Source organism: Phascolarctos cinereus, unplaced genomic scaffold (genome assembly GCF_003287225.1).
Source record: "Phascolarctos cinereus isolate Bilbo 61053 unplaced genomic scaffold, phaCin_HiC Scaffold_2;HRSCAF=192, whole genome shotgun sequence".
Classification (NCBI taxonomy): domain Eukaryota; kingdom Metazoa; phylum Chordata; class Mammalia; order Diprotodontia; family Phascolarctidae; genus Phascolarctos; species Phascolarctos cinereus.
In genome coordinates this window covers 134,342,635-134,369,219 of record NW_027555625.1, presented here as the reverse complement: position 1 = coordinate 134,369,219, position 26,585 = coordinate 134,342,635, and the positions used below count along the sequence as shown (strand labels likewise).

The 26,585-nt window shown below is 40.0% G+C and overlaps 1 protein-coding gene across 1 annotated transcript in view; it reads right to left on the bottom strand.

Moving 5' to 3' along the window:
- GPAT4 (glycerol-3-phosphate acyltransferase 4) overlaps nucleotides 1-21,443 on the bottom strand; it is a 37,817-nt gene extending 16,374 nt beyond the window's left edge. Inside the window, exons 1-2 of the mRNA XM_020969591.2 lie at nucleotides 21,334-21,443; nucleotides 4,145-5,150 (exon numbers count right to left, since the gene is read on the bottom strand). Coding sequence (XP_020825250.1) covers nucleotides 4,145-4,309 — 165 coding nt within the window. The 5' untranslated portion in view covers nucleotides 4,310-5,150; nucleotides 21,334-21,443. The remainder of the gene's footprint in view (nucleotides 1-4,144; nucleotides 5,151-21,333) is intronic.
- Nucleotides 21,444-26,585: the final 5,142 nt, after the last annotated feature.

Below are 26,585 nucleotides of genomic sequence, written 5' to 3'. Positions count from 1 at the left end.
TTTTAAGTACCTTATTTTCACAAATGAGGGAACTGCATCTGTTACACCAATCTAATTTTGTAGGTCAATAGGCCAGTGCAACAGTATGTTATCTAAAAAACCACCACACACCATTCTCCACTACAGATTTTAATCTTATTATAAAGAACATCTAAAAAATGTAGCCCATTATAATAATGCTTACTGAACTAGGTTTCCTAAGAATACAACCACTTGTCAAAAACTACAAAATCTCTGGGTCCTTTGGCCTCCAATGATGACTTATACATAGTACTCTGAAGTTTCTAAACTGCTTTCCTCACAACCCTATAAGACAAATAGTCCAACTATTATTATACCTAATTCACAGATGAGGAAATCAAAGATCAGAGAGTGACCCGCCTAGCATAAAACAACACTAGCAATCCTACTGCAGATCCAGTTCTTTACCTAACACACACCTCTCCCAAAGTGGTCCATGAACTAAAAAAAGCTTAACATGCCAGTCACAAAAAAGGTCATAGGCTGGTACCTCTTAGTATTAGTGTCTTTCATAACAAGATCCTATGTAGTGTCATGAATTAATCATTGATTTCTTGTACTTAATAAAAATCGAGAATGATCCTCTCTCACTGCTGTCTCATAAAAATGTCAATTATTCCAACTAATTCTAGTGCTTGTTTTTCCACAAAAGAAGAAAGATAGGAAAAAGACAATACAAATTCCAAAATAAAACACCTCTTCTTTCTATTGTGCCCATGGAATCACTGCATGGCAACAACTGCCTTCTACACTAAATTTATTCCAAAATGGGTATCTGCAACCTCTTCGGCATGATCTCCTTTCTTCACCACTCACATGCTGTGTGAACCAAGGCAATTCACTTTCTCTAATCTTCACTGTCCTCATATGTGGAAAAATAGAGTAATAATACCTCCCCTATTTCAGAGTTGTTTGGAGGATCAAATGATAGAAAACATATGACATCACTTTGAAAACTGTAAAGTACTAGGACAAAAATGTAAGGTAGTATTCTGAATGATATTCTCAAATTAACAGTGGTCTAGGAATCACAGGAAAGAGAATTACTTTTTGAATACAAAAATATCAGAATCAGGGGATTTCTGGCGCAGTGGATAGAGTACCGGCCCTGGAGTCAGGAGGACCTGAGTTCAAATCCGACCTCAGACAACTGATACTCACTAGCTGTGTGACCTTAGGCAAGTCACTTAACCCTGACTGCCTCACCAAAAAGAAAAGAAATATGTCACAAATTAATGCCACAGACAAATTCCCAAACCTCTGGTTAGAAACTTCCCTTAACAGGCATCTAAAGGTGATACAGTAGATGAAGTGCTTAGACTAGAATCTGAATATCAGAGGTCAAATCCAGCCTTAGACATTAGCTATGTGACCCTAGGCAAATCACTTAACTTCTGTTTGCCTCAATTTCCTTGACTGTAAAATCGGGATGATAACAGTACCTACTTCTCAGTGTGGTTGCAAGGATCAACATCAGCTCCCACGGGTTTAATTACCATTCTCTACCCTGATGATTCTCAAATCTACCTATCCTGCCCAACCTCTCTTCTAACCTCTAATCTAGCATCTCCAACTGACTTTCAGACACCTCAAACTGGATTACCCAGTAGACATCTTAAATTCAACACACCCCAAAAAGAACTCATTATCTTACCCCCCTAAACCCTCCCCTCATCCTACCTTCCCTTATCACTGTGATTGACTCAGAGTAAATGTAAACAGCAATTGTTTCTGTTTTGGCCAGAAACTCTGAGGGTCTTCCCCTCCCAGATTACTGATTTTTTTTTTGGACTAGGTAAAAGAGGCCATTCTTTGTCTCATTTCTTACCTATCTTTGTCTCATTTCTTACCCATCCTTAATCACTGATTGGGTGTTGCCTCAGTCAAACTGAGACCTGGGGCAGACCTTAGCTTAAAAAGGCCGAGGTCTTGGAAGCGAATGTTGATAAACCAAAACAAATTAATAAAATAAAAACATAAATGCATACCAAAAAAAAAAATTGAAAGATGGACAGGCACAAACAAACAAACAAACAAAAAAAGGCCAAGGTCTCCCACTGCATCTGGGGCCATCTCCAGTCTTCTTGATTTACATCTTGCCACTGGACCCAGATAGTTCCTGAGGAGAAAGTGAGGCTGGTGACTTTGCACAGCCCTCGCTCACTTAAATCCAATTCACTTGCAAGTCATGGCATCACCTTCATGATGCCATGGTCCTCTTGGAGAAGAAGGACCAACAACAACAGTTCCTCAAAGCCAGTTCCTCAGGCTCCCAACCTAGGAGTCAATCTCTTATATATACCCCTTTTCTCCTATGACTCTGCCACTACTCTGGTACAGGCCTCATGCCTGGACTATTGCAATACCAATAGCTTGCCTCAGGTTACTCTCCACTCTAATCTATCCTCCATCCAGCCACTAAAGTGATTTTTCTAAAGCACAGGTCTGACATTATAAACTCTAGTGGCTCCCTATCACCTCCAACATCAAATACAAAATGTTATTTGGCATTCAAAGCCCTTCATAACCTAACCCTCTCCTACCTTTTCAGTTTTCTTATACCTTACTCCCCAACACAGTCTTGAATCCAGTGAAACTGGTCACTTGGCTGTTTCATGAATAAGACACTCAGATCTCGACTCCCAGCATTTTCTCCAGTTGTCCTGTGCCTGGAATGCTCTCTATTACTAAACTATTGACCTCCTAGGTTTCAAATTTCAACCTTCCCCCCAATCCCTCTTAATCCTAGTGCCCTCCCTGTTAACTATTCTCTTTTTATTCTGTATATAGCTTGCTTTATACACGTGTGTGCGAGTGCACATTTGCTCACACACATTCATGTTTCCCCAATTAGACTGTAAGCTCTTTGAGGACAGGAACTGTTTTTTGCCTCTTTTTGTAGCCCCAGTGCTTAGCATAGTGCCCGACACATTCTAGGCACTTAATAAATGTTTACTGATTGATATTTGTTAAGCATTTAGCAAAAAGCTTAAATGTTTACTGATTGATATTTGTTAAGCATTTAGCAGAGAGCTTAAATGTTTACTGATTGATATTTGTTAAGTGCTTAGCATAGTTCCTAGCATGTAGCAGGTGCTTAAGAAATCTTTCCTTCCTTTCTTCCTTCTTTTCCTTCCCTCCTCTGTGCTTTGACATATTAAATAACATTGCAATAAAAAGTACCACATCCCTTGCAAAAAGTATCTCCCCCATAGTCCCCCATCCTTGCTTCTTAGTTAACAGAAAGTAGCACTAGCATCACCTTACAAAAGGATTGCAAAACCCATTTCCCTTGCTGGCTAGATCGGGCTTCTCCTGGATGTCCCACAGACATCCCAAACACGGCGTGTTCCAAATGGAGTGCATTATCTTCCCCTCAACCTGCCCCTCCTCTAAACTTCCGTTTTTGTTAAAGGCACTATCTTCCCAGTCACTCAGATTCAAACTTCAACACTATCCTCAACTACATACTCTCATCCCTCATACCTAATTAGTTTGCTATTAAATTCTGGAGATAAAGCAAAAATAGAGAGAGTCTGACCACAACAGAGCATACTGAATAACTGCCACAATCAAGTCTTTTGAAATATAGATAATTTATGACCCTCACAAAGAAAACCCAGTCACATCATGAAAAAGTCAAGTGTTCTAGAAGAATACAATTCAGCAAATGTCTTTAAGATACATGTTGGGATAGAAGATCTTATTCTCATCTGAGAAGGAGACAAAGGTCAGTGGCAGCTCTATGATCTTACTTCTACTAAGCAAAGATACGGGGAAAATAAATATTCTACATTGTTAAATGTCTGACCCTTGGCCTTTTAAATTAAAAAGCAAACAGAATTCTTAGCTCCATTTTCTGTGGAATATACTTGATCTGGTATAATGTATAGAGCCCCCTTTATTTAGGATAAATCAAACATTAGCAAGACCCTCAGGTTCAATCAAAGACTCCTGAAGGTTTTCACAGCTAGTATAAAGGTGGCAATACTGTTTTGCTCTGAACACCACTCCTTCCCCTATAGCTTTCTCCATGTGTCAGGCAAGAGCCAGATGTCAATAACTGTTAGCTGTATTCCTCCCTTCATCATGTGTCAACCATTTGTAATATAGCACAACTCACCGCGAAGATTTTCAATAAAGTTTTCATGTAGAGTTTTCGGATACCAAAGGAGACACCAAAAATGGCCGGGACAATGATGAAAACCAGAAGGAGAGTGAAGAGGACTGTCAGGGAGATGCCAAGCAAGTTGACAATCAGGCTGTTAAAGGGCAGCAGCAGGAACATGGTGGTGGATGCAGACAAGGCCAACGCCCTTCAACCAAACAGAAACCCTATAAGGCCCTGAAACTTTTAAACTGTCCTCTTTGAGAGTAATCGTCTGTGAAAGGAACTAAGTTCCCAAAGTTTAACCAACTCCATTCCAAAGTTCACATCCTTTCACCATCTGTGTGTGGAAGGAAAAAAACTACTAGGAATGGTTCACAAATGGTAGACTCAAGATCACCCAGGAAAGATCTATTTCGGAGATGATTAAGAAGGGACAAAATCATTCAAGAGTCCAGACTCAGTTCTAGGAGAGTGAGCAGAGATATCTCTGCTTCTGCTGTCCTTACACTGATTTCAGAGATCCTCTCTCACCCAAATGCACTTGACAGATGAATCTGTCTTGGTAATACACACCAAGCTGTTATGTCATTGCTAGAATGGCACGAGAAAAAATATCAACTTTGTGCCAGAAACATTCAACTAATTCCTGAGCAGGTTATACTGGTACTTTATATAGAAGACTGTTCATGTTAAAAATGGGGAAATTAAATAATTTTTACTTAAAATCCCTTCACAGGATGAAAAGAAAGTCTTCACAAGGGTGAGTTCATGTCTGGCTCCATTCTTCTTCAAGAGAGGTTCCTGGGGCTCTCTGCTTCCAGGACCCTCCTACAGAGCTACAGTCCTTGCTGGCGGGCCACAGATAGCTGCAAAAAACTTCTCATGCTGCCCCCAAAGAATGAAATTCCAGACTCTTCTGGCATTGGTCTCCACTGATCTCCACTGAATAATCTTCCTTCTAGGGCCCCCTTTCGATGACTTATGTTCTTGGTAAAAAACTGCTCACATGCTGTCAGAGCTGGAAGAGAAAATGAAAACAAAAGTCAGTCTATCAAATCAAGAAACATCAATTTCTTTTTTTTAGGGAGGCCAGAGAAATATTCCAGTGGTCCTGAGCCAGGTTTAGTAATTCTGTTTACCAAAGCCTGAGGATCTGGCATAGCAAAAAAGACAGACTGAGTGGACGAGAACACAGATGTTTTAAGTGATTTTCTAACTCTAAAGCACTGGCTTTTAATTTCACAGTTTGAAATATCCAAATAGAATTCATAGTCTGCGAAGCTGAAATAAGAAACAAATTACTGTGTCCAAAGGGCAATATGTAATCACCAAGCCTGAATTAGTGCCCTACGTAAGTGACACAAATAACAACTTCTGTTTCCGCCCTCCTATATCCTTGCTAAACAAGGCTTTGATCTTGAATAAACATACTCTTTATGCTAGGGATAACTTTACAGGACTTCCTGGGTAAAGAAGAGCCTAAAACAATGCAAATCTGAGCACATTTCTGTGTCTGCATATCACAACTGAGAAAAGCCCAACTATACAATCTAGATTTCTAGCTGCATCCAATCAGCTCCTCAGAAAATCAGATCTATGTTTCAGTGAGCCAAATTCAGCAAGTCAAAAAGCTGTTTGACTCACTGTGTTCCTCCAACAGTCACTTACGTAGTTCCAGCCAAGTTTTAAAAAAAGTGTTTACAGCAGCACCCACACCAGGTGTGGGGGACAGATGCGTGAAGAAGTGGGAAATGGGGAAGTGACAGGGAAGAAGAGTCAAAAACACAAGAAGGTTCACACGAGTTAGGAATCAGAAAAAGACCAGATTGGCTATGGCCCCCATTCCAGGTCTTGAGTCACTCCCTATTGGTCTCATTTCATTAAGTCCAGAGCCCTTGAAGTTATGACAGGCCTAACTGTCCCTGGCCCCTCCTCAACCCAAAGAAAACAAATTTGCCAAGATATTTATTTTTCTAAATATGCTTTGCTTTCACTTTCCTGAAGACAGTGAATCCTCTTTCCTCTAATTCTTCAACCCAGGTTTATGTGTCCCAGACTCTAGAATACAAAACAACTGAACTAGTCAAGATTAATAATCCAACCATTTCAGAAAGAAGGAAAAATATCAGTCATATAAATTAATTAAATCCCTGACTTAAATATCTTATTCTACTGGAAACACATTCACTCACTAAAAACCAAAACTGGTATCAGAATGATCATCCAAGGCAAATTCTGATAGCTCAGTTAAGTCTTGAAAACTTGTAGATACCAGGACACTTTCTTCTTCCTTCTGACTTCAGCAGTCTCTTCTCCCAAAAATAATTCCTGCCTAAATCAACTACTCATTTCACTGAGAAAGGGATATTTTTCTTCAAGTAAGTACCAAATCTAAGATACCTGGTTCTATGATAAGAGTCATTAACTAAACAAAAGCACGCCTGTTCTAAATACATGGGTATAATACCATTAAGCCAAAACTTTGGTCACCTGGCCTCATGGCGTCACTCACTCATGGACAAAGGCTACTACTGGTGCCCTTAAGCAGAAATGATTTTACCTGCCTTTCCTGGTTTTCCCAAACTCAAGAACCCCATTCTTTCCCCTTGCTCCTGGAAAGCAGCACACCACTCTATTGGTGTTTAAACTTAAAATCATATTTTTTTATCAAATTGCAAAAATCCTTCACACTTATTTCCTCCTCCTCTTCCCCCTTCCCCACTCCCATGTGAGAACAAAAGAAAAATAAAACCCATTAAAAACATGTATATCAAGCAAAACAAATTTCTGCATTGGCTATGTCTAAAAGAAAAAAAGAATACACAGCCATTTAGGTCTTATATGTCTCATTCTGCACAGTCTCTCACCTCTCCATCCAGAGGTGGGCAGCATGTTTTCATCATTAGTTGTCTAGAATTGTAGCTTGTCATTATTATTGGAGTTACTAAGTCTTTCAAAGTTCTTTATCTTTACAATATTGTCATGGTACAAATTGTTCTAGTTCTCTTCAATCACTCTGCTTAAGTTCATAGAATTTTCCCCAGGTTTTTCTGAAATCATCCCGTTCATCATTTCTTATGTAGCACAATAGTTATGCTGTCACACTTCTATATTCTATCTCGTTCATCCATTCCCCAACTGATGGGCACCCCTTCAAATTCTAATTCTTTGCTACCTGAAAAAGAGCTATAAATATTTTTGTAAATCCTTACTTTGTTTTCTTTAGGACTAATCCCTCCTTTAATCTATCCTTCCGGTAATTCCCCTTCCCTTTTCTTTCCTATTTCCTTGTTGAGTGAAACATAGTTCTGTACCCAACTCTTGTCTTTTTTCTTCCTTCCTTCCTTCAAATAGTTCAGAGGAGAATGAGGTTCAAATGTCAAACATTCCCCCCACTCCTCAACCTCCTTGTTTGAATAGGCTTCTACTTATGAGATAATTTTCCCTAACTTTCCTTTTCCTCCCGAGTATTCCCCATTGTCTCTCTTTTCATTCTTTTTAAGATCATTACCTTATAACAGTCCTTCTGTCTCATTAGACACCCTCTATGACCCCAGGTGTATGATAAGATTCAGAGGGCACATATATATTATCTCCCCATGTCAGATGTAAGCAGTTTATCCTTGTTTAACCTCTTATTGTTTTGTGTATTTTTTCTCTTAATTCCTATGTTTGAAGTTCAAAGTTGTTACACATCTCAGGTCTTTTCATCAGAATGCTTGGAAGTCCCCTATTTTATTTTATTCCCCTGTAGGATTATACTTAGATTTGCTAGTAAATTGTTCTTGGCTGTAAGCCTATATTCTTCATCTTCTGGAATATCATATTCCAAGTTCTCCATACTGCAACTCCTCAGTATTTGAATTCTTCAACCTAGATTTTAGCTATAATGTTCCTCAGAGTTTTCATTTTGAGACTGCTGTCAAGAGGTGACTCATGGATTCCTTCTTTTTCTTTGTCCCCTGGTTCTAAGAGATCTAAGGTCCTTTCCTTTTTTTTTGGGGGGGGGGAGGTCATCCCTTTCAGGTAGTCCCATGATTCTTAAATGTTTTCTCCCAGATTTGTCTTCCTGTCAGTTGTTTTTGCTATGAAATAATTTCTCTTTCTTTTTTTCCCTTAATATTTTTTGTCTTATGGAGACAATGGCTTCTCTTTGGTTCATTCTAATTTTCAGGAGTTTGTTGCTTAGGAGAAGTTTTATACCTCTTGTGCAAAGTTGTTAATTCCCTTTCCAATTCTTTCTTCCATAGCTCTTAATTCTTTTCTATTTTTTTCTTCTGGCACTCTTATTTTATTTATAAAAACATTTACATTTTTTAACTTTTGCTTCATCTCTTGCGCCAAAATTGTGTTTTTCTTTGAGGTTCTGCTTGTAGATATTTTAAATATTTTTTTAAAACCTTCTCATTTTACAGATATGAATACTGGGGAAGAGAGATTAAGTGCCTTGCTGAGGGTTAAGCACAGTGGCTAGCACACAGTAGGTATTTAACAAGTGTTTGTTGACTGACTGACTACCCAAGGTCAGACAACGGGCAGTGCTAGATCAGAACTCATTTTCTCTAACTTCAATTCCATAACAATTTCCACCTATCCTCTGCCTTCACAGAACAATTCTACTATAGAACTTCTGAAATGTTAAATTTCATGTAGCTAAAGATTAATTGAAGCCACCCCAATGTCCAACTTAAAAGCTGCTTCTTGACAGTTCAAATTAAATGTCATTTTTGATGGATTTGGAATCAGTACACCTGAGTTTGAATCCTATGTCTGCTACTTATCTGTGTGACACTGGGCAAGTTATTCACCCTCTCAAGCCTAGGATTCCTAATCTGTAAAGTTGAGGGGGTTGGAAGAGATGGCTTCTGTGGTTCATTCCAGCTCTAAGAGATCTATGATCCTTATATACTGAAGTATTTGATACGCCTAAATGGAAAAAAAAAATTCAGTTCCAGCTAGATGATACAGTGGTCATGACTATGCTCATACCACACTACCTCTTATTAAAAAATAAGATGGGGGCAGCTAGGTGGCACAGTGGATAGCATACCAGCCTTGGAATCAGGAGGACCTGAGTTCAAATCTGGCCTCAGACATGTAACACTAACTAGCTGTGTGACTCTGGGCAAGTCATTTAACCCCAACTGACTCACACACAAAAAAATAATAATAATAAATTTTTAAAAAATGAAAATGAAATTATAAAAAAAATATCATTAAAAAAATAAGATGACAAAATTAACAAAAGAGGAAAAAGATAACTTAAATAGCTCAATCTTGGAAAAATAAATTGAGAAAGCCATAAATAAAATCCCATTTAAAAAACCTGCAACAACTTCCAAGTATAAACAAATGGCTTCTATGAAATATTTAAAGGACAAATAATAATTATGTGGTCTAAACTGTTTTCAAAAATAGGGGGAAAGGTATTCTATCGAATTCTGACATAAACTTGCTACCAAACCAAGAAGAAATAAAGCAAACATCAGATCAATACTTCTAATGAACACTGATACAGACATACTATAATTCTAGCAAAGCAATATATCCAAATTTTTTTTCATTACAGCTAAATTGGATTTATACCAGAAAAGCCAATCCCCAATATATGTACAGTCAAAAAGTCAAACACATATTTTTATCACATTTCAAAGAATAAACAATTTAGCAGAAAAGATACAAAATATAAACAACAATCTAAAAGGTACTCAAAATAGATAATCATAGAATTTTAAATGGACCTATGATTTCATGTATATAGAGAACTCTCAGAAAAAAAATATCCTTCTATCAATGCAAGTAGACATCTTTTTTGCAACTCATAATCTTAGTATTCGTCAAAGGGGCAACTGAAACTCTGGTCTTCCTGGATCCAAGATCAGCTCTCCATCCACTCTATCAGTGCAATCTCTCATACAAATACAAATTAAATAAATTCTTAAGTATTATCTCACACTCATCCAATTGATGAAAACAGTAAACAATGGGAAAATGCTATGTTGGTGGAGAAGTGGGAAAACAGGCATATTAATTTATAGCTGGTAGAAAACAATTTGGAATTTTGCAAAATATTTTACAAAAGACTTACCTGTATGAAATTCATAGCAAAACTATATTGGGGGAAAAAAAGGAAATTAACCATGTTTCCCAACAAATGGAAAAGGCTGAAAAAACTGGAAATACGAACATAATGGACTATTACAGTGTTATAAGGGATGTATATGAAGAATTCAAAGAAATAAGGGAAAAACTATATGAAGTAATGCCATGAATAAACAAAACAATTAAAATGCAATAACCATATAAAAAAGATAACTTTTAAACATGATTCATATTTAAAACATTGGACAATGCTGCTACCATTTTTTTTCTTTAATAAAACCACTAACACATAAGGCTCCATGTAATATGGGGTACAATCACTTTTATGCTGTTTTACTTCATTGTTTTATGGGGATTAGGATTCAACTGTAAGTACGTTGCAATTATTTGTCAAAACAAAATTTATTCATAGAAAATTTGATAGGTTATTTAAACAAGTCTACAAAGTGACAAAATGAGCTTTTTAAAAGAAAACTGTTAAATCATCCAAGCAAGATCTACTAGATGAACCTCTACAACATTCTTACCAAAAAGATAATGCTTTTCTTCTTGTTCCAGGTCCCAAATTTGCAAAAATCTTAATCCTGCAGAAAGAGGATCCTAAAATGCCAGAAAGGCTGTATGCCACAACTACAAACTCAGTCAGTACTAGGAAAACACAATGACAATTCAGCAGGCAAAAGAAAATGTTGCTTTTCCCTGTCAGCTAAGTAAAAGTGACTGTATCCTTCTTTCTAGGCATCTAAATTGTAAGCAATTATATGCACAACTATCTCCTGAGAAAAATTACACAATCCTTTCTCTTTCCCCATCCTTCTGCAGCACGAAAGAAGAAAAACATTTTAAGTAGATCTTGTTGTACCACAGATTCATTATGTTGCAGACTATATCAATATATCCCATAAAATAAATATTGCATTGCTACAAAATAAGTTACCAAACAAACACCATAATGGAACTCTACTTGAAGCACTAAATATGTAATATTGTTCAAGGGCAACCAAAATCAAATATTCTTCAGCTTTAGTCACTGGAAGCCAATAGAAATTTAAAGTAAAGCACTACTTCCTGAAAGAGCACAAGCCTGGGAAAAGTAGTTATACTTAAGAACAGAAACCAGTCAGTTACATTCCTGTTGGAAGTATTCAAAAGAACATCATCAGTCCTGTCAGAAACAGACAACCCCACATTACTCAGAGAGAAACAAATACGTAATTTATATGGGAAAATATTTGCCTTCCCAGAAGATGCTGCATGAATAATGTCTAGTCTAGCGGTCTCCAATTTTTTTGACAGCATACCCCATCAGTAAAAAATTCAAGGATGTACCCTCCTGATGTATGTTTCATTTGTAAATTACACATATGCACTACTGTAATAATTATATGCATCATGAAATTTACACAAAAACCAGAAGTTTTAAAAGGATGAGCTAAAGATGAAGTATCTGACCTTACAGTCATAAGACAACAGAGCTTCTTGAATAGGGAAGCAACACAGACTTAAGTATTAAGAATATCATAGTATTAAGAATATTAATTTGGTAGCTGTGCTACTCCATCTACTGTCTTTATACCCCTTTACACCTTCTGTCTTCCATGCACTACATCCTCAACTCTGGGAATCCCTCATTTCCTTCAGGGCAATTCAAGACTACCTTCTTCATGAAGTCTTTTCTGATTTCCCGGCTCAAAATTAATTTTTTGTCAGTCAATAAACATTTATTAGGGTATATAAAGAGAAGCAAAAGACAGTATGTACCCTTAGTCTTTTATACATTGTGCAAATACGAATTCGTATATGTACATATACTGTTTCTCCCACTAGAAGATAAGCTTCTTTATGAATAGGCAGTTTTCCAAGAAAGAAAGCCAGGCTATTAACAACAAAGCATTAATAATTAAAGAAACGCAAATTAAGGTAACTCTGAGGTTCTACTCTCACCCCTATCAGATTTGCAAAGTTGACAAAAAAGGAAAATTACAGATGTTGGAGAGTTGTGGGAAAAACAGGGACATTAATGCATTATTGGTAGAGTTGTTACTTGGTCCAGCCATTCTCGAAAGCAAAATCAAAAAGTCACTAAACTGTGCAAATCCTTTGATCCAGCAATGATACCTAGTATTATACCTAGTAACTAGTCCTATACCCCACCAAAGAGATCAAAGAAAAGATCCATGCATACAAAAATATTAAGAGCAGCTCTTTTTGTGTTGACAAAGAACTATAAACAAAAGGCATACCCATCAACTGGGATGGCTAAAGAAATCATGGCACATGAATGTACTAGAATACTACTATGCCCTAAAAAATGATGAAAAAGATGGGTTTGATAAACCTGGGAAGAGTTGTTCAAATTGATGCAACTGGAGAACAACATATCCAATAACAAAACTGTAAAGGCAAACAATTTTTCAAGATTTAAGATCTCTGATCAATGCCATGGCTAACCTTGACTTTCAAAAATCTATAACGAAGTATGCTATCCACACCTTGACAGAAAGGGGATAGACTTATGGTGCTGACTGAGACATCTATTTAGGGACATGGCCGATGCAGAAATCAGTTTTACTTGACTATGCATATTTGTTACAATATTTTCGTTTTTCTTTTCTTTAAAAAAAAATCAGGAGGATGGAAGAGATACAGAAGAGAGAAGAAATAGATGTTTATTAATTTTAAAAAATAATTTTAAAAAAGAAATATAAGCTTTCTGAAGACAAGGATTAATTTAGTTTTACTTTTGCATCTCCAGCTCTTAGCAGTTAGCATGAGTAAGTGCTTTATAAAGTGACTGAATTACTAAAAGATGAAAAGAAGAAAGGAGTCTCTTTAGTAAGGGAGACCAATTAAGAGCATATTGCAGAGGCAGCTAGGTGGAGCAGTAGATAGAGTACAGGCCTTGGATTCGGAGGACCTGAGTTCAAAATCTGGCCTCAGACACACAACACTTACTAGTTGTGTGATCCTGGGCAAGTCACTTAACCCCACTGCCTAGCCAAAAAACAAAACAAACAAACAAACAAAAAAACTAACACAAGAGTATATTGCTAAAGCAATATAACAAGAGATGAGAGCAATGAGGATGGTAGATGTGCTAGTGAAGAGATGGGGATGGATGTGAGCACTGTCATAATGACAAAATGGACAAGACTTGGCAACTGATTGGATATGTGGAATGAAGCAGAATCAGCCAACTGGCATTTATTAAGGATCACTAATTTGCTTAACACAGTGCCTGGCACACAGTAGGATGTTGGGCACTGTGCTATGCACATTGAAGATGACACTGAGGTTGTGAACCTGGGTAACTGTAAAGATGACAGTACCCTTGACAAAAATAGGGAAGTTTGAAAGGGTGGTGGGGGACTGAGGAAAAACATACATAATAAGATTTGTGATACATACTGCAACCCATCCTGCTTATCCTTCACTAAAAATTAAAAGGGTGGGGGAGTACAGAGTCCACAAAGGGGTAACTGCTACAGCCACAAGGTGTTACAGGGAGCAGGGTGTGAGTATTTTGAGGGAAAATTTTGCCTGCACTGCTACTGGTATGAATGCCCTTGTATGTAGTAGTTAGGTTATTACCACTGTGAGGTGCCAACACCCAGAGCAAAAGGGGAGCTTTGGGGCCTGCAAAGCCATGGGATACCCAAAGCAAGAAAAGGTAGAGCTGGACGATAATAGATGAAGGGGCTGTTCAATTGTGTTGAAAACAAGTCCCACCACTAGCTAACAATAGGGAAGGTTACTACTACCCTCTTGGTTTGGAAAGAAAGATGACTTAGGAATGAAAGTGAGGAGTCAAGGATGATGTCTCAAATGACCTTGTATTTACTCATCCATGGACATGTTGCATTTCCTTAGTAGAAAGTAAACTCCCTTGAGGGCAGGAATGATCTCATTTTTTGTGTTCCCAGAAATTTATACTTCCTCTGTTCTAAAAACTTATCACTAATATTATCTCATTTGATCCTCACAATAACCCTGAGAGGTAGTAGGTACTTTTATTATGTCCTTTTTACATTTGAGGAAACTGAGGCAGAGAGAGATTAAGTGATTTGTCCTGAGTTACACAGCTAGTAAGTGTCTGAAGCTGGATTCGAAGTCAGGCCTTTCTGATGCCAGGCCCAGTGCACTATCCACTGCACCACCAGCTGCCAGCTTACATGATATAGTTCATTGCTACCTTCCAGGTTAGGACATATTTGAGCTGGTACTTTGTTGGAAAGGATTTCAAAAGCATAGGTCACTTACATCATCTCAGTATGATGTTCAGTGGAAGAATTAATCATGATTTTTATTAAATCATTAATGATTTAATTTTCAACGAGAATCATGTTAAGGATCAATACAGGACAATCACTAAGGATTCAATAAGAAATATACATTAAGGATCAGAATGAAATGATAAACTGGACAAAGATTTGCATATGTTAATGAATATTAGATCATTAAAACAATCATTATGAGAGACAGTGTGTAGCATAACAGATAGGGCATTGGACTTGAGTCAGTAATACCATCCTTAATTGTGTGATCCTAGACAGTCACTTAATCTGTTTCAGTTTCCTCCTTAGTAAAATGAGGGAACTGCACTCAATGGCTTCTAAGGTCCTTTCTGGCTCTAAATCTATGATCCTATGATCAATAACTCCCTTTTGGTTAGCACTTGTGATTTAATGAATGAAAGGAAAAACTCTTGTGCAAAGTGCCTGTATGATACAGATCACAATGTATATGTAATTTGTAGTCCTGGAGAATTAACACCCTGGAAGTACTGAGGTTAAAGTTACATAGCAAGTATGTGACAGAGGCAGGACTTCACTATAGGTCTTCCTGACTCCTAGGCCAGCCCTTTAACTAGGCCTCTCATAAAAGTCACTTTGCCATTTAATAATAAAGAGTACAATATTAGTATTAATATATTTTTCTTCAATACACAGGTTCTCCTTCGGTTCTCTCCTCCTACCTGTCTGTGCCTCAGTTTCCTTTACTGGGGACATCACACATGTCCTGCTCCTTAATTTGCTGGTATACTCCTAAAGTCTGTGCTGAACCCTCTTCTCTCTCTACATTCTCTCTTTTAGTGGTTGCATAAATTCCCATTGATTCAATTGGCATCAATCTACACAAATGATTCCCAGATATCTGTATACAACAACTCTCCATTTTCCATCAGTAGCTCTGTTGTGTTTCAACTCCTTGGAACATCATATCTCACCCATAAAGCTTGTCATTGACTTTGTTTTTGATACTCAACACCTTTTCAATTCCCTTAGTTAGTTGTCTTCCTTCCTCTAACTGCAGGGCTGGAGGGTGGAGCAATAAATTCCTTCCAAAGCCTTCCTTTATAGAAGGGGATCACATCTGAACTTCCCAGGTAACTCTCCATTTTCTGCCATCAACTGCTCTCTTTGACTTTGACTTGAGTGAACATCACACCATCACACTCCCTGAGTCCCCCCACATCTCTACTTTTCAGCTTCTTTTTGTGTGTTGTCTTCCCTCAAACTGTAAACCCCTTGAGGGCAGGAACTGTCTTTTTTATTTGTATCCCCGGTACTTAAGGCAAACAGTAGGCACTTAATAACTGTTCACTGAATTACTGAATTAAATACATCCAATTTTAGTCTCTCTTCTGAGTTTCAGTCTCAAATCACCAAGCCTTTAAGACATTTCCAACCGGATTTCCTATAGGCATTTCAAATTCAACATGTCAGGTCATCTAGTTCTAGTTCATAATTATACAGATGAAGAAACTCTACAGGATCCTATAGATAAAGAAGCTGAGACACAAAGAGGTCAAAAGAGAGACTCATTTACTCCAAAGTGATAGAACCTAGATTTGAACGTAGGTCCTCTGACTCTTCCCACAGGCACCGCTGAGCTAAGTCAGTCCCTGCATAGTGGGTCCCAGGCAGGTCCTCTGAGGAAGTATCTCAAATTCAACATGTCTGAAATAGAACTCTATCTTTCCCCCATACCATGCCTCCTTCTGAATTTCCCTATTTCTGTCAAACATTCTATTTCTAATTGATTTCCTATCCTACTCTCCAAAGAGAATATTCAAGCCTCATCTCAAACTTCCTATGGTACCCCTTTTCCCAATCCCCTCAACAGATGAGGACCTAGAACGTTACTAAAAATATTGAGATCTCTCAAACAGCCTTCCCTTCTCCCCTCCGTTTCATCTCTTATAATTCAGACAGTCTTCTCCCACCATCTCCTCCTTTGCTCCAGTCTCGGATGAGGAGGTAACTTTCTCCTTGCCAAAGCCAAGGTATTTACATGAACCCTTATTCTTATCCCCTCCTGACTTCTCTAGCAAACTACCCCCACTATTATCTTCATTCTCTAACTTCATTTTCTCCTCATCTCCTGGATCCTTCCCCAGCTGTCTACAAAACATGCTTACGTCTTCCTCATTCACAAAAAAAACCCACCTCGCTTGACCTCGACATTCCACTAGCTACTGTCCTACATCTCTTCTCCCAGCTAAAGTCCTGAGAAAGCCACATACAATCCGTGCCTTCACTTCTCTTCCTTTCACCCTTTTAAACCCAAAGCAATCTGGTTCCAACCTTATCATTTAATTGAAAATGTTCTCTCCAAAGTTAGTAATGATCTCTAAACTGCCAAACAAAATGGCCTTTTCTCAGTCCTCATCCTTCTTGACCTCTCTGAAGTACGATGCTATTATTTACCTTCTCCTTCCGGACATTCTCTCCTAGTTCTTATCCCACCAATCTGATTTGATCTTCTCATTCTCCTTCGCTGGTTCTTGATCCATGTAATTGTCCACTAACTGTGATTGTTCCCCAAGGCTCTGCCCTGAGTTCCCTTTTCTTTTTGTTCTATATTATTTCACTTGGTGATCTCAAACAGGTTCCAAGGGGGTTCAATGATCTCTACTGCAGATGCCAGATCAAGCCCTAGTCTCTCTCCTGAGCTACAAGTGGCTACTGTTGTTTGGAAGCTCAAGTTGTGTCCAACTCTGTCACCCCATTTGGGCTTTTCTTTAATAGAGTGGCTTTCCATTTTCTTCTCCAGCTCATTTTACAGATAAGGAAACTGTGGTCAACAGGGTTAAGTGACTAGTCCAGGGTCACACAGCTAGTAAGTGTCTGAGGCCAGATTTGAACATAGGAAGATGAGTCTTCCTGATTCCCAGTCCAGGGCTCTATCCACTATATCACAAGAAGTATCACCAATTAACCTCTTGGACCTCTCAAACTCAACATGTCCAAAACGGCTTTCATTACCTTTTCCCCAAAACTCTCCCTTCTTCTGAATTTTCCTATTGCTATTTAAAGCACAGTCATCCTCCTAGTCATTTAGGCTTGTAATTTCAGTATAATCCTTAACTCCTCACTATCTCTCAGCCCAGATATATCCTATCCATTACTAATCTTGTTTCTACTTTCACAACATCTCTCATACATCTCATTCTCTCCACTCACAAAGCTACAGCTCTGATTTGGGCCCTATCACCTCTTGCCTGGACTACTATAATAGTAAGGTCTTCTGCTTTAAGTCTTTCCCCATTCCAATCAATCAATGCAGAAGCCAAGGTAATTTTTCTAAAGCACAGGTCTGACCATGTCACCCACTACTCCCTACTACTAGAGCCCCAATGAGCTCTACTGGCTCCCCATTACTACCTCCAGAATCAGATATAAAGTCCTCTGGCATTTAAAGTTTATCATTACCTGGCCCCTTCCTACACTGGCATACATACTTACAGCAGTTTCTCAAACAGGACACTCTATCTCTCATACCCAGAAGGCTCTGCCCTCTTCACCTCCACCTTAAGTTTCCTTGGCTGCCTTCCAGAAATCAGCTCAAATCCCATTTTCTGCATGGGGCCTTTCCTGTACTTTCTTCCCCAGCTTCTAGTACCTTCTCCACATTTTTACTTACTGTAAGATCTATCTACTCTGTATTTATCTTGTATGTACCTATTTATTTACATGTTGCTGCCCTGTCTCCCCCACACCTCATAAGAAAGTATACTCCTTGAGGGCAAGAACTGGTTTGGTTTGGTTTTTTTTCCCCCCCTTTCTTTTTTTCCCAGTTATTAGCACAGTGGTCTGGCCTATGATGTTTAATAAATGCTTGTTGACAGGTAGCACCATCCTTATAGTCACCCAGGTCTGTAAACTACAACCTGGGAGTGCTCCTTGACTCCTCACTCCCCTTGACATCACACATCCAATTAGCTGCCAAGTCTTGATGACTCGACTTACATGACACCTCTTGCAGCCATCCCCCCCTCTCCGATCATAAGACCACCCTCATTTATCACAGGCCCTCATCACCTCTTCATTGGGCTCTATCAATAGCTTCCTAATTGGTCTTTCTGTTCTAAGTCTCTCCTTCCTCTAATCTATACACCACACAATTGTCAGAGATGTTCCTAAAGCACAAGCCTCTCAATCCTCTGCTCAAAAAGCTCCAATGATTCCTTATTGCCCCTTCAATCAAATACAAATTCCTCTATTTGGCATTTTAAAGCATGCTTATCACATGGCTCCAGCCTACTTTTCTAGACTCATCACACAGCCTTCCCTTTCATGTGTGCTTCAGTCAAATTGGCCTCCCAGCTGTCCCTCACACTCCACCATTTCACCTCCTGTTCCAGTGGTTTTGCACAGGCTGTCTGTTCCTCATGCCACTGAATGTACTCCCTCCTCACTTCTGCTTCTCAGAATCCCTAACCCTTTCCAAGATCAGCTCACACCTCCCACATAAGCCCTTTCCTAATCCCCAAATTGGCCAGTACTTCCCTATGGCCCCTGCTGACATCGCCTTTGTACAAATATTGTATTCTACTTCTGTTTCCCCAATAGATTTAATACCTGCTGACAATTAATAAATACCTGCTGATTGATACTCACGTGACTATGCTGCCCCAGACAAGTCTTCATGAGTTCTAAATCTTTATGCTAAGGCATATAAGGTTGTACTTTTCATTGATCCTAGAGATTTCTCTTTCTAGATATTGTGCTTTAAAACATCCAGAGATGCTCCCTAGTTCTAGTATTATGGGATTTATGGTGAATTTCATCTATATACCTCTTAGGGCAACTAGGTGGCACAGTGGACAGAGCCCCAGGAATGGAGTCAGGAAGACTTGAGTTCAAATTTGGCCTTAGAGAGTTACTAGCTGTGTGACCCTGGGCAAGTCACTTAACCTTGTTTGCCTTAGTTTCCTCATCTATAAAATGAGTCGGAGAGGGAAATGGAAAAGTACTCCAGTATCTTTGCCAAGAAAACCACAAAAGGTGTCACAAAGACTCAGATACGACTGGAAAAAAAAAAGATAACTCAACAACAACAAAATATATCTTTAAAGTTTCTATTTTGTTTTGTTTTTTACCAGATTTGTGATTTCATCAGTATAGGATTCTAGGTGAGAAACTGCTGCTACCAGTGTAGGTTGGCACTTTCTCTCCAATTTATAGTCTTAGTGAATTGTCTGGGACACGGAGAGATTCAATAACACCGAGAGTCACAGAGCCAGTACGTGGAAGGTGAAAGACTTCAAGAAGGCCGGCTTCCAGAGACTAGAAGCTGCTTTTCACATTTTCCATAATTTTAGAGACGATGATCATCTCTCTATGCCTCTGTCTTTCCAGAATGAAAAGCCCTTAACTTTTTAGTGTGTCTTCTATCACTCTGATTTGGTTACTCCCCTTTGGAGTTTCTCCATAAGGATCATATCTGGAAACTGTGTTTAAGACACAGATAAAGTTACACACCATACAAGGATAGAATTAGGTTTTCTCTCTCTCTCTCTCTCCCCTCCCCCATAACACTTTTCACAAGAAAGAGTTCACCATGAATTGCAAAATTAGAAATAGGTCATGGGTAGGGTGAAAACAAGACTGGACTAGCATTATTATAAGACTTGTTACCAAGTTTATATAGGCAGATTAAAACAAGCCTCACATGGGTCATGAAACTGATTAAGCACAGGTGGGTAGCTACCCATAGGACTTCCAAATTTTGGCAAACTTAACAGTGAAAGAAATTCTTCGGGCAAAACAACACGATGTGCCAAATAAGGAAAAGGAACATTCAGTCACTATAAGATATGCAGCAGAGAATATACCGATATATGTGTCTATATACACAGACATAGGTATGTATGTGTGTGTATATACATACATGTGTGTGCACACGTGTGTTTAGTCTAAGCTATCAGTGAAAAACAAATTCTTCAGATGAAATATGACTATGCCAAGCTAGAAGAAATAACTCTAAGACACGCAGTCAATTACAAGACATGTACCACAAAAAAAAAATGCAGTGAAGCATCTGACAGTAAGTTCCCGGCCTGTATATGCCCTCGTAGCAAAAGTCGAAACTGTAAAAGCCTATCTCCAAGAGCAGAAGCCCTGCAGGCCATAATATCTGAGGCCACACTTAAGACCCTCAGGCGGGAGGATTCCCTAAGTCTTGGACTGGGCCTCTCAACTTCCCCGGTGCCAGAGTGGAAAGCAGTGAACCGTTCTTTAGGGTCCAGAGCAAAGGAAAGGAACACTTTGTCTCTTTTCCCTTCCTTCCTCACCTCTCCCCCCTAGTACAACCACAGAACAGGGAAAAAGAAAATGCACGCTGGGAGGAAGGGCGAGGACACGTAGAATGGAACAATGCAGCGCAGGATTTCCGAGGGAGATGGGGAGGAAACAGCAGGCGAGTCCATTAGGAGGAGGAGGAAGGGTGGGAAGAGGAGAGGTGGGCGGGGGGAAGGGAAAGCCTTTCCCCATTGGACGCCTCGGCTGCGGGCGCCTCCCTGTCCAGCGTGGATGCCGGAGCCCCGGCTCCGACTGCACTGGCAGCTCGGCTAGGGAGAGGAAGATTCCACTCCAGGAAGGAAAGGGGAGCTCGGAATGTTCCACGCCGGGGACCCCAGGGGGATCACGATGGTGTCTCCGAGCTCCACAGCCGGCAGGGGAGGCCCCCGAGAATCTAGCCCCAGCCCTTAACCCACGCCGGACCCCTGACCCTCCCTCTCCCCAACCTTGTTCTCTGTTCCTTGGGCGGTTACCGATATTGGGAGGGCAAGGGTCGGGCCAGGTTATACTCACCGGCTGTGCAGCACCCGGTCCAGGTCCTGGTCCTGAGGATCCCTCCGTTCACAGTCCCTCCCCCACCGCCAGCCAGAGACGAGGTGGCGAGTGTGTGCGCACGCGCCCGCCCGCCCTTTGTCTACGCCGCTTTGACGTGACGCCCCGCCCCCCGCCCCCTTTCTTTCCCGCGGTGGCCCGCGCAGAGGGAGGGAGGGAGGGAGGGCGGTGCCGACGTCACTAACGCCGCCAGCGGGCGGGTGCATCTTTCGAGCGGTCTTCCAGTAGCGCAAGGCTAGAGCCGGAGGCGCCCCCTAGTGGGGCAACAATTGGCTGAAGGGCGGTGATCGATGGGGAGGCGCGCGCTTGCTTCAATCCAGGCCCGGCGTGGCGGCGGTGGTTGGGAGCCGAGGCCCGGCGTCCCCAGCAGCCCCCTTCCGATCAGTTTTGGGCCCTCTCCCTTTCTGCCTACACTCCCTTCAGATCACCCCCCGCACAGCTCGTAGAGGCCCAGCAGCCGGGCCGGCCGGGTCACCTTGACTCCTCAGCTTTCTCCCGAAAAGAATGGAGTCCCAACCAATATCGGGTCCTCTCAGGAAACCTTCCCTCAGCTCTCCTCATCCCAGTGCCTTCCGTCTCCTAACCATCCCTATTGAGTCTGTGCGCAGCCTGCTTTGCATTTAGTGGGCCCAGGCCCCCTCTCTCTGTAATGTTTCACTTGGTAGTCTCATCTGCTTTTGGATCGATCATTTCTATACTGACGACTCTCGGTCGGTTTATCCAGCCCGCTCCTAACCTGATCCGAGATGCTGACCTGCCTCCCATCTTCCGCTGCCTCTGGACGTCCCCACGTCTTAAACTCAGTCTGTCTCAAACGGAAATCATTATCCTTGCGGTCAGACCCGGTGTTAGTGTTTAGGATCGTCCTCCCAGTACCCACACAGGCACCCTCTTCTGCCTTTCTCTCTCCCAGTTCAATCTGTGCCCAAGGTTCATCTTTGCAGCACGTCTCAAAACACCTCCTAGTGTCCTTTTACACTCTGGTTCAGGCCTTCATCTTCTCGGGCTTGGATTGTTATTGCATTAGCCTACTGCTTGCTTTACCTGCCACAAGTCTCTCCCCACTCCTGTCCATCTTCCATTCAGCTACCAAAATGATTTTCCTAAAGCATAGGTGTAGCTATGTCACCCCCTGTTCGGTAAACTGGCTCGTTATCACCTCCAGGATGAACTAGAAAATCCTTTGACATTCAAAGCCCTTTGTAACCTAGCCCCCTCCCTACCTTTCCAGTCTTTTTACCCCTTATATTCTCCTACCCCATCCCCTCATTACTCTTCAATCCAGACCCTGGTCTCCTGGCTTTCGCTACAGTAAAACACTGAATGTCTCAGCTCCCTCATGCCCTGAATGTCTGAATGCTCTCCCTCTTCATCTCTGACTGCAACCTTCCTGGGCTTCCTTCAAGTCCCAGCTAAAATCCCACCTTCTGCGCAGGAAGCCTTTCCCAATCCCCCTTAATTCTAGTGCCTTCCCTCTGTTGATTATTTCCTATTTATCTTGTATATAACTTGCTTGTACATTTTTGTCTCCCTCATTAGATTGTAATCTCCTTGAGGCCAGAGACTGTTTTGTTTTGTTTATTGCTTTTCTTTGTATCCTCAGGCCTTAACACTGTGCCAGGCATACAGTAGGTGCTTAACAAATGCTCACTGACTAACAAACAAAAAAGAGAGGTAGTAAATTCATTTGATGTCTTCATTGGATGTTTCTTATTTGTCTTTCATTATAGAAGAGGACCATAATGGTCAGGAAGGAGAGGCCATGACTTGCAAGTGAATTGGATTTATGTGAGGGAGTGCTGTGCAAAGTCACCACCCACACTTTCTCCTCCAGAGTCATCTAGATCCAGTGGCAAAATGTTGATCAGGATGACTGGAGATGGCCCAGGATGTTGTGGGGGAACTTTGGTCTTTTCAAGCTTAAAGTAAAGTCTTTAACAGGTCTCAGTTTGAGGCAATTCCCATTCAGTGAGTAAGGCTTAATAAAAATGAGGTAAAGCAAAATACAAAACCAAAATCAGTTTGGGAGGGAAAGACCCTCCAGGTTTCTGGCCAAAACAGATGTCTTCAAGCAAAGGATGAATGACTTTGTTGGGTATGTTGCACAGAAGATTCTTCAGATTTGGGTTCAGATCTGCCTGCTGAGGTCTCTTACAACTTTGAAATCAAGGGATTCTGAATGTTGACATGCTTTAAATTTCAGTGCTGGGAAAAGCTCATCGCCACACCCCATAGTTATGGTTCTTGGCTATGGCAAAGGCTTCATTAAAAGGAATAATGTAGAGGCAGGAAAGGGAGGGTGGAGCCAGATTTAGAAAGGCCTTAGTTGCTGGGCTGAGGAGTTTGTATTTGATCTTAGGGCAAGGGTTCTTAACCTGGTGTTCATTAACTTTAAATAAAATATATTTTGGCAACTGTGTTTCAACATAATTGGTTTCTTATGTAATCTTATGGATTTTATGCATTTAAAAACATTCTGAAGTGTCACACGTTTAATCTGACTGCCAAAAGGGGTCCGTGACACAAACAAATGCTAAGAACCTGTCTTAGAGGTACTGATAGTCACTTGAAGGTTTTTGAACAAAAAGGTAACATGGTCAAATAGATCTCTATTGAATTGTTATCTACTTGGATGATACATTTTCACCTCAAACTCAACATTTCTTACATTGAAAGTATCATCTTCCCCCAATCACATATAAACAATTTGATCTTTCTGACTTCTCTATTTTGTGACCACCACTTTAAAAACTTACCTCAAAATCTTAATCATTGTTTACTTCTCTTTTCCTGTCACTATCATCACCAAACCATCCCAACTTCCTCTCACAATTTCCTTTTTTCCAGTGTTACAGTCATCACCCTACCTCAGACTGTTAACATATTTGAACTATTCACTAGATTTCTGCAACAGCCTGGTACACGGCCTCTTTGCCTCAAATCTCTCCTCTCATTCTGCTCCCAGATTAATCTTCCTAAAGAATCACTCTTTCCTAAATAATTATTCCTAATGAGTCATCATTCCCTTGCTCACAAAACTAATAATCCCTCCACAATCCAGAAGTGAAGAGGTAACCATGGAAGAACCAGGTATATTCAGCTAATAGCCAACCTTAAGAGTGTGTCAGGACATATGGGGAAAGTATTATGTATCCAAGAGACACCAGTTACTGGAATGTATATGTGAGGGTTGCATAAAACTGCTACAGAACATTCATGGAGGGGCAATTTATGACTGCAAAGATACCCATATTTTCTGGCAGTACCATTACATTATTCTTTTGTGCTGAGCCTTACTCCCTGCTGGGTATTACATATGTCTGCCATTAACCCTGCTGAACTTTTCTCACCTCTCTTCTCTACTGGGCCTCTTTTTATCACTTCCTGCTGACTTTGGTAGGCAAAGCACAAAATGCTGGTGATTTATGTTCCTTTATTTATTTTATATTCTGAAAGATGATTTATCGTCCCAGGATATTTTTTAAGGCAAAACAAAATATGTTCTGTTGGCTTTGTCTTCTCTCAGAATTTAAGCTCCTATTGATCATGGAGAATGCGCTTTCTGGCAAGGAGGTGATAGACTAAAGATGCACATTTTTAGATACAACCAATGTGGGTATTTGTTTTGCTTGACTATATTTATTTAAATAAATATATTCCCTCACTGGAAGGGAGGTGGGAGAAAAAATAAATACTTGTTAATTGAAAAAAGATTTAATTTAAAAAATAAAACCAAGAGTTACAAGTGTCATCTTGTAGGGATGTAAACAGTTTGCCCTTATTAATAACATGTTGTTTCTTTCTGTCCCATTTACCTTTTTATGTCTCTCTTGAGTCTTGTATTAGAAGATCAAATTTTCTGTTGAGCTCTGGTCTTTTTATCAGGAAGGCATGGAAGTCCCCTATTTCATTGAATATCTGTCTCCTCCCCTGAAAAATCATGCTCATTTTCTCTGCGTTACACCATGTTAAAGGGGTATATATAAAGGAGGTGGGTATAAATTGACTTTGATGTAATGATCAAAAAAATCTTATCAAGTAGGTTAAATGGATCCAAGTAAGTGAATTAATCTGATCTAAATAAGAAAATGTACAGAGAGAAAAGGAAAGGAGGAGTCAGACAAGGGTAGGAAAAGGCACAAAAACCTATTACAACAGAGGGAAAGAAGGGAGGGAGATGAGCATTGTTTGAACCTTTACTCTCATCAGATTTGGCTTAAGAAGGGAATAACATAATTAGGTATAGAAATCTAACATGCCCTATAGGCAGAGGGAAAAAAGGAAAGAAAAGGGAGGGGGCTAATAGAAGGGAGGTGGGACTGAGGGAGGCGGTGGTCAAAAGCAAAACATTAGTGAGGAGGGAAAAGGAGAAAGGAGAAAGAAAAGCATACACAGGGTGTGGGGAAAGGATAGAGAGAAAGACACAGATAGCAATCATAATTGTGAATGTGATAAATGAATGTAATGGAATACTATTGTGCTATAAGAAATGATGAACAAGCAGACATCAGATAAACCTGCAAAGACTTGTATGGTTTGATGCTGAGTGAAGTGAGCAGAACCAGGAGAATGTTGTACACAGTAACAGTCACACTGAGTGATGACTGACTTTGATAGACTTAACCCTTCTCAGCAATGCAAGGATCTAAGACATCTCTAAAAGCCGCAGGATGGAAAATGCTATCCACATCCAAAGAAAGAACTACGGAGTTTAAATGCAGATCGAAGCATACTATTTGCTATTTTTTTTCTTCTGTTGTTTTGTTTCCACTTTCTGGTGGTTCCTCATATTAGTTCTAATTCTTACTTACAACATCACTGATGTGAAAATATGTTTAATAGGAATGTATATGTATAGCCTATATTAAGCCGTCTTGGGGAGTGTGGTGGGGAGGGAAGGGGAGAAAAATTTAAAACTCAAAAGCTTATGGAAGCGATTGTTGATAATTCAAAATAAATCAATAAAACATTTTGAAAAAAAATAAATAATAAAACCAATAGAAAAAAAAAAGCTCCAAGAGGTCAAGGATTATGTCTTCTTTTTACTATGTGTACACTGTGGTTTCTCAACATATAAGTAATTTATGGAAAGTAGGACTTTAGCCATAAGGAAGTCTCAGTGCTTTGAAGAACTATAGAGAGCCATGCAAATTTACTGTCCAAACCCGGCTACCAGCTTATGGTTACATTGCTTCAGACGCAGTTAGACACAA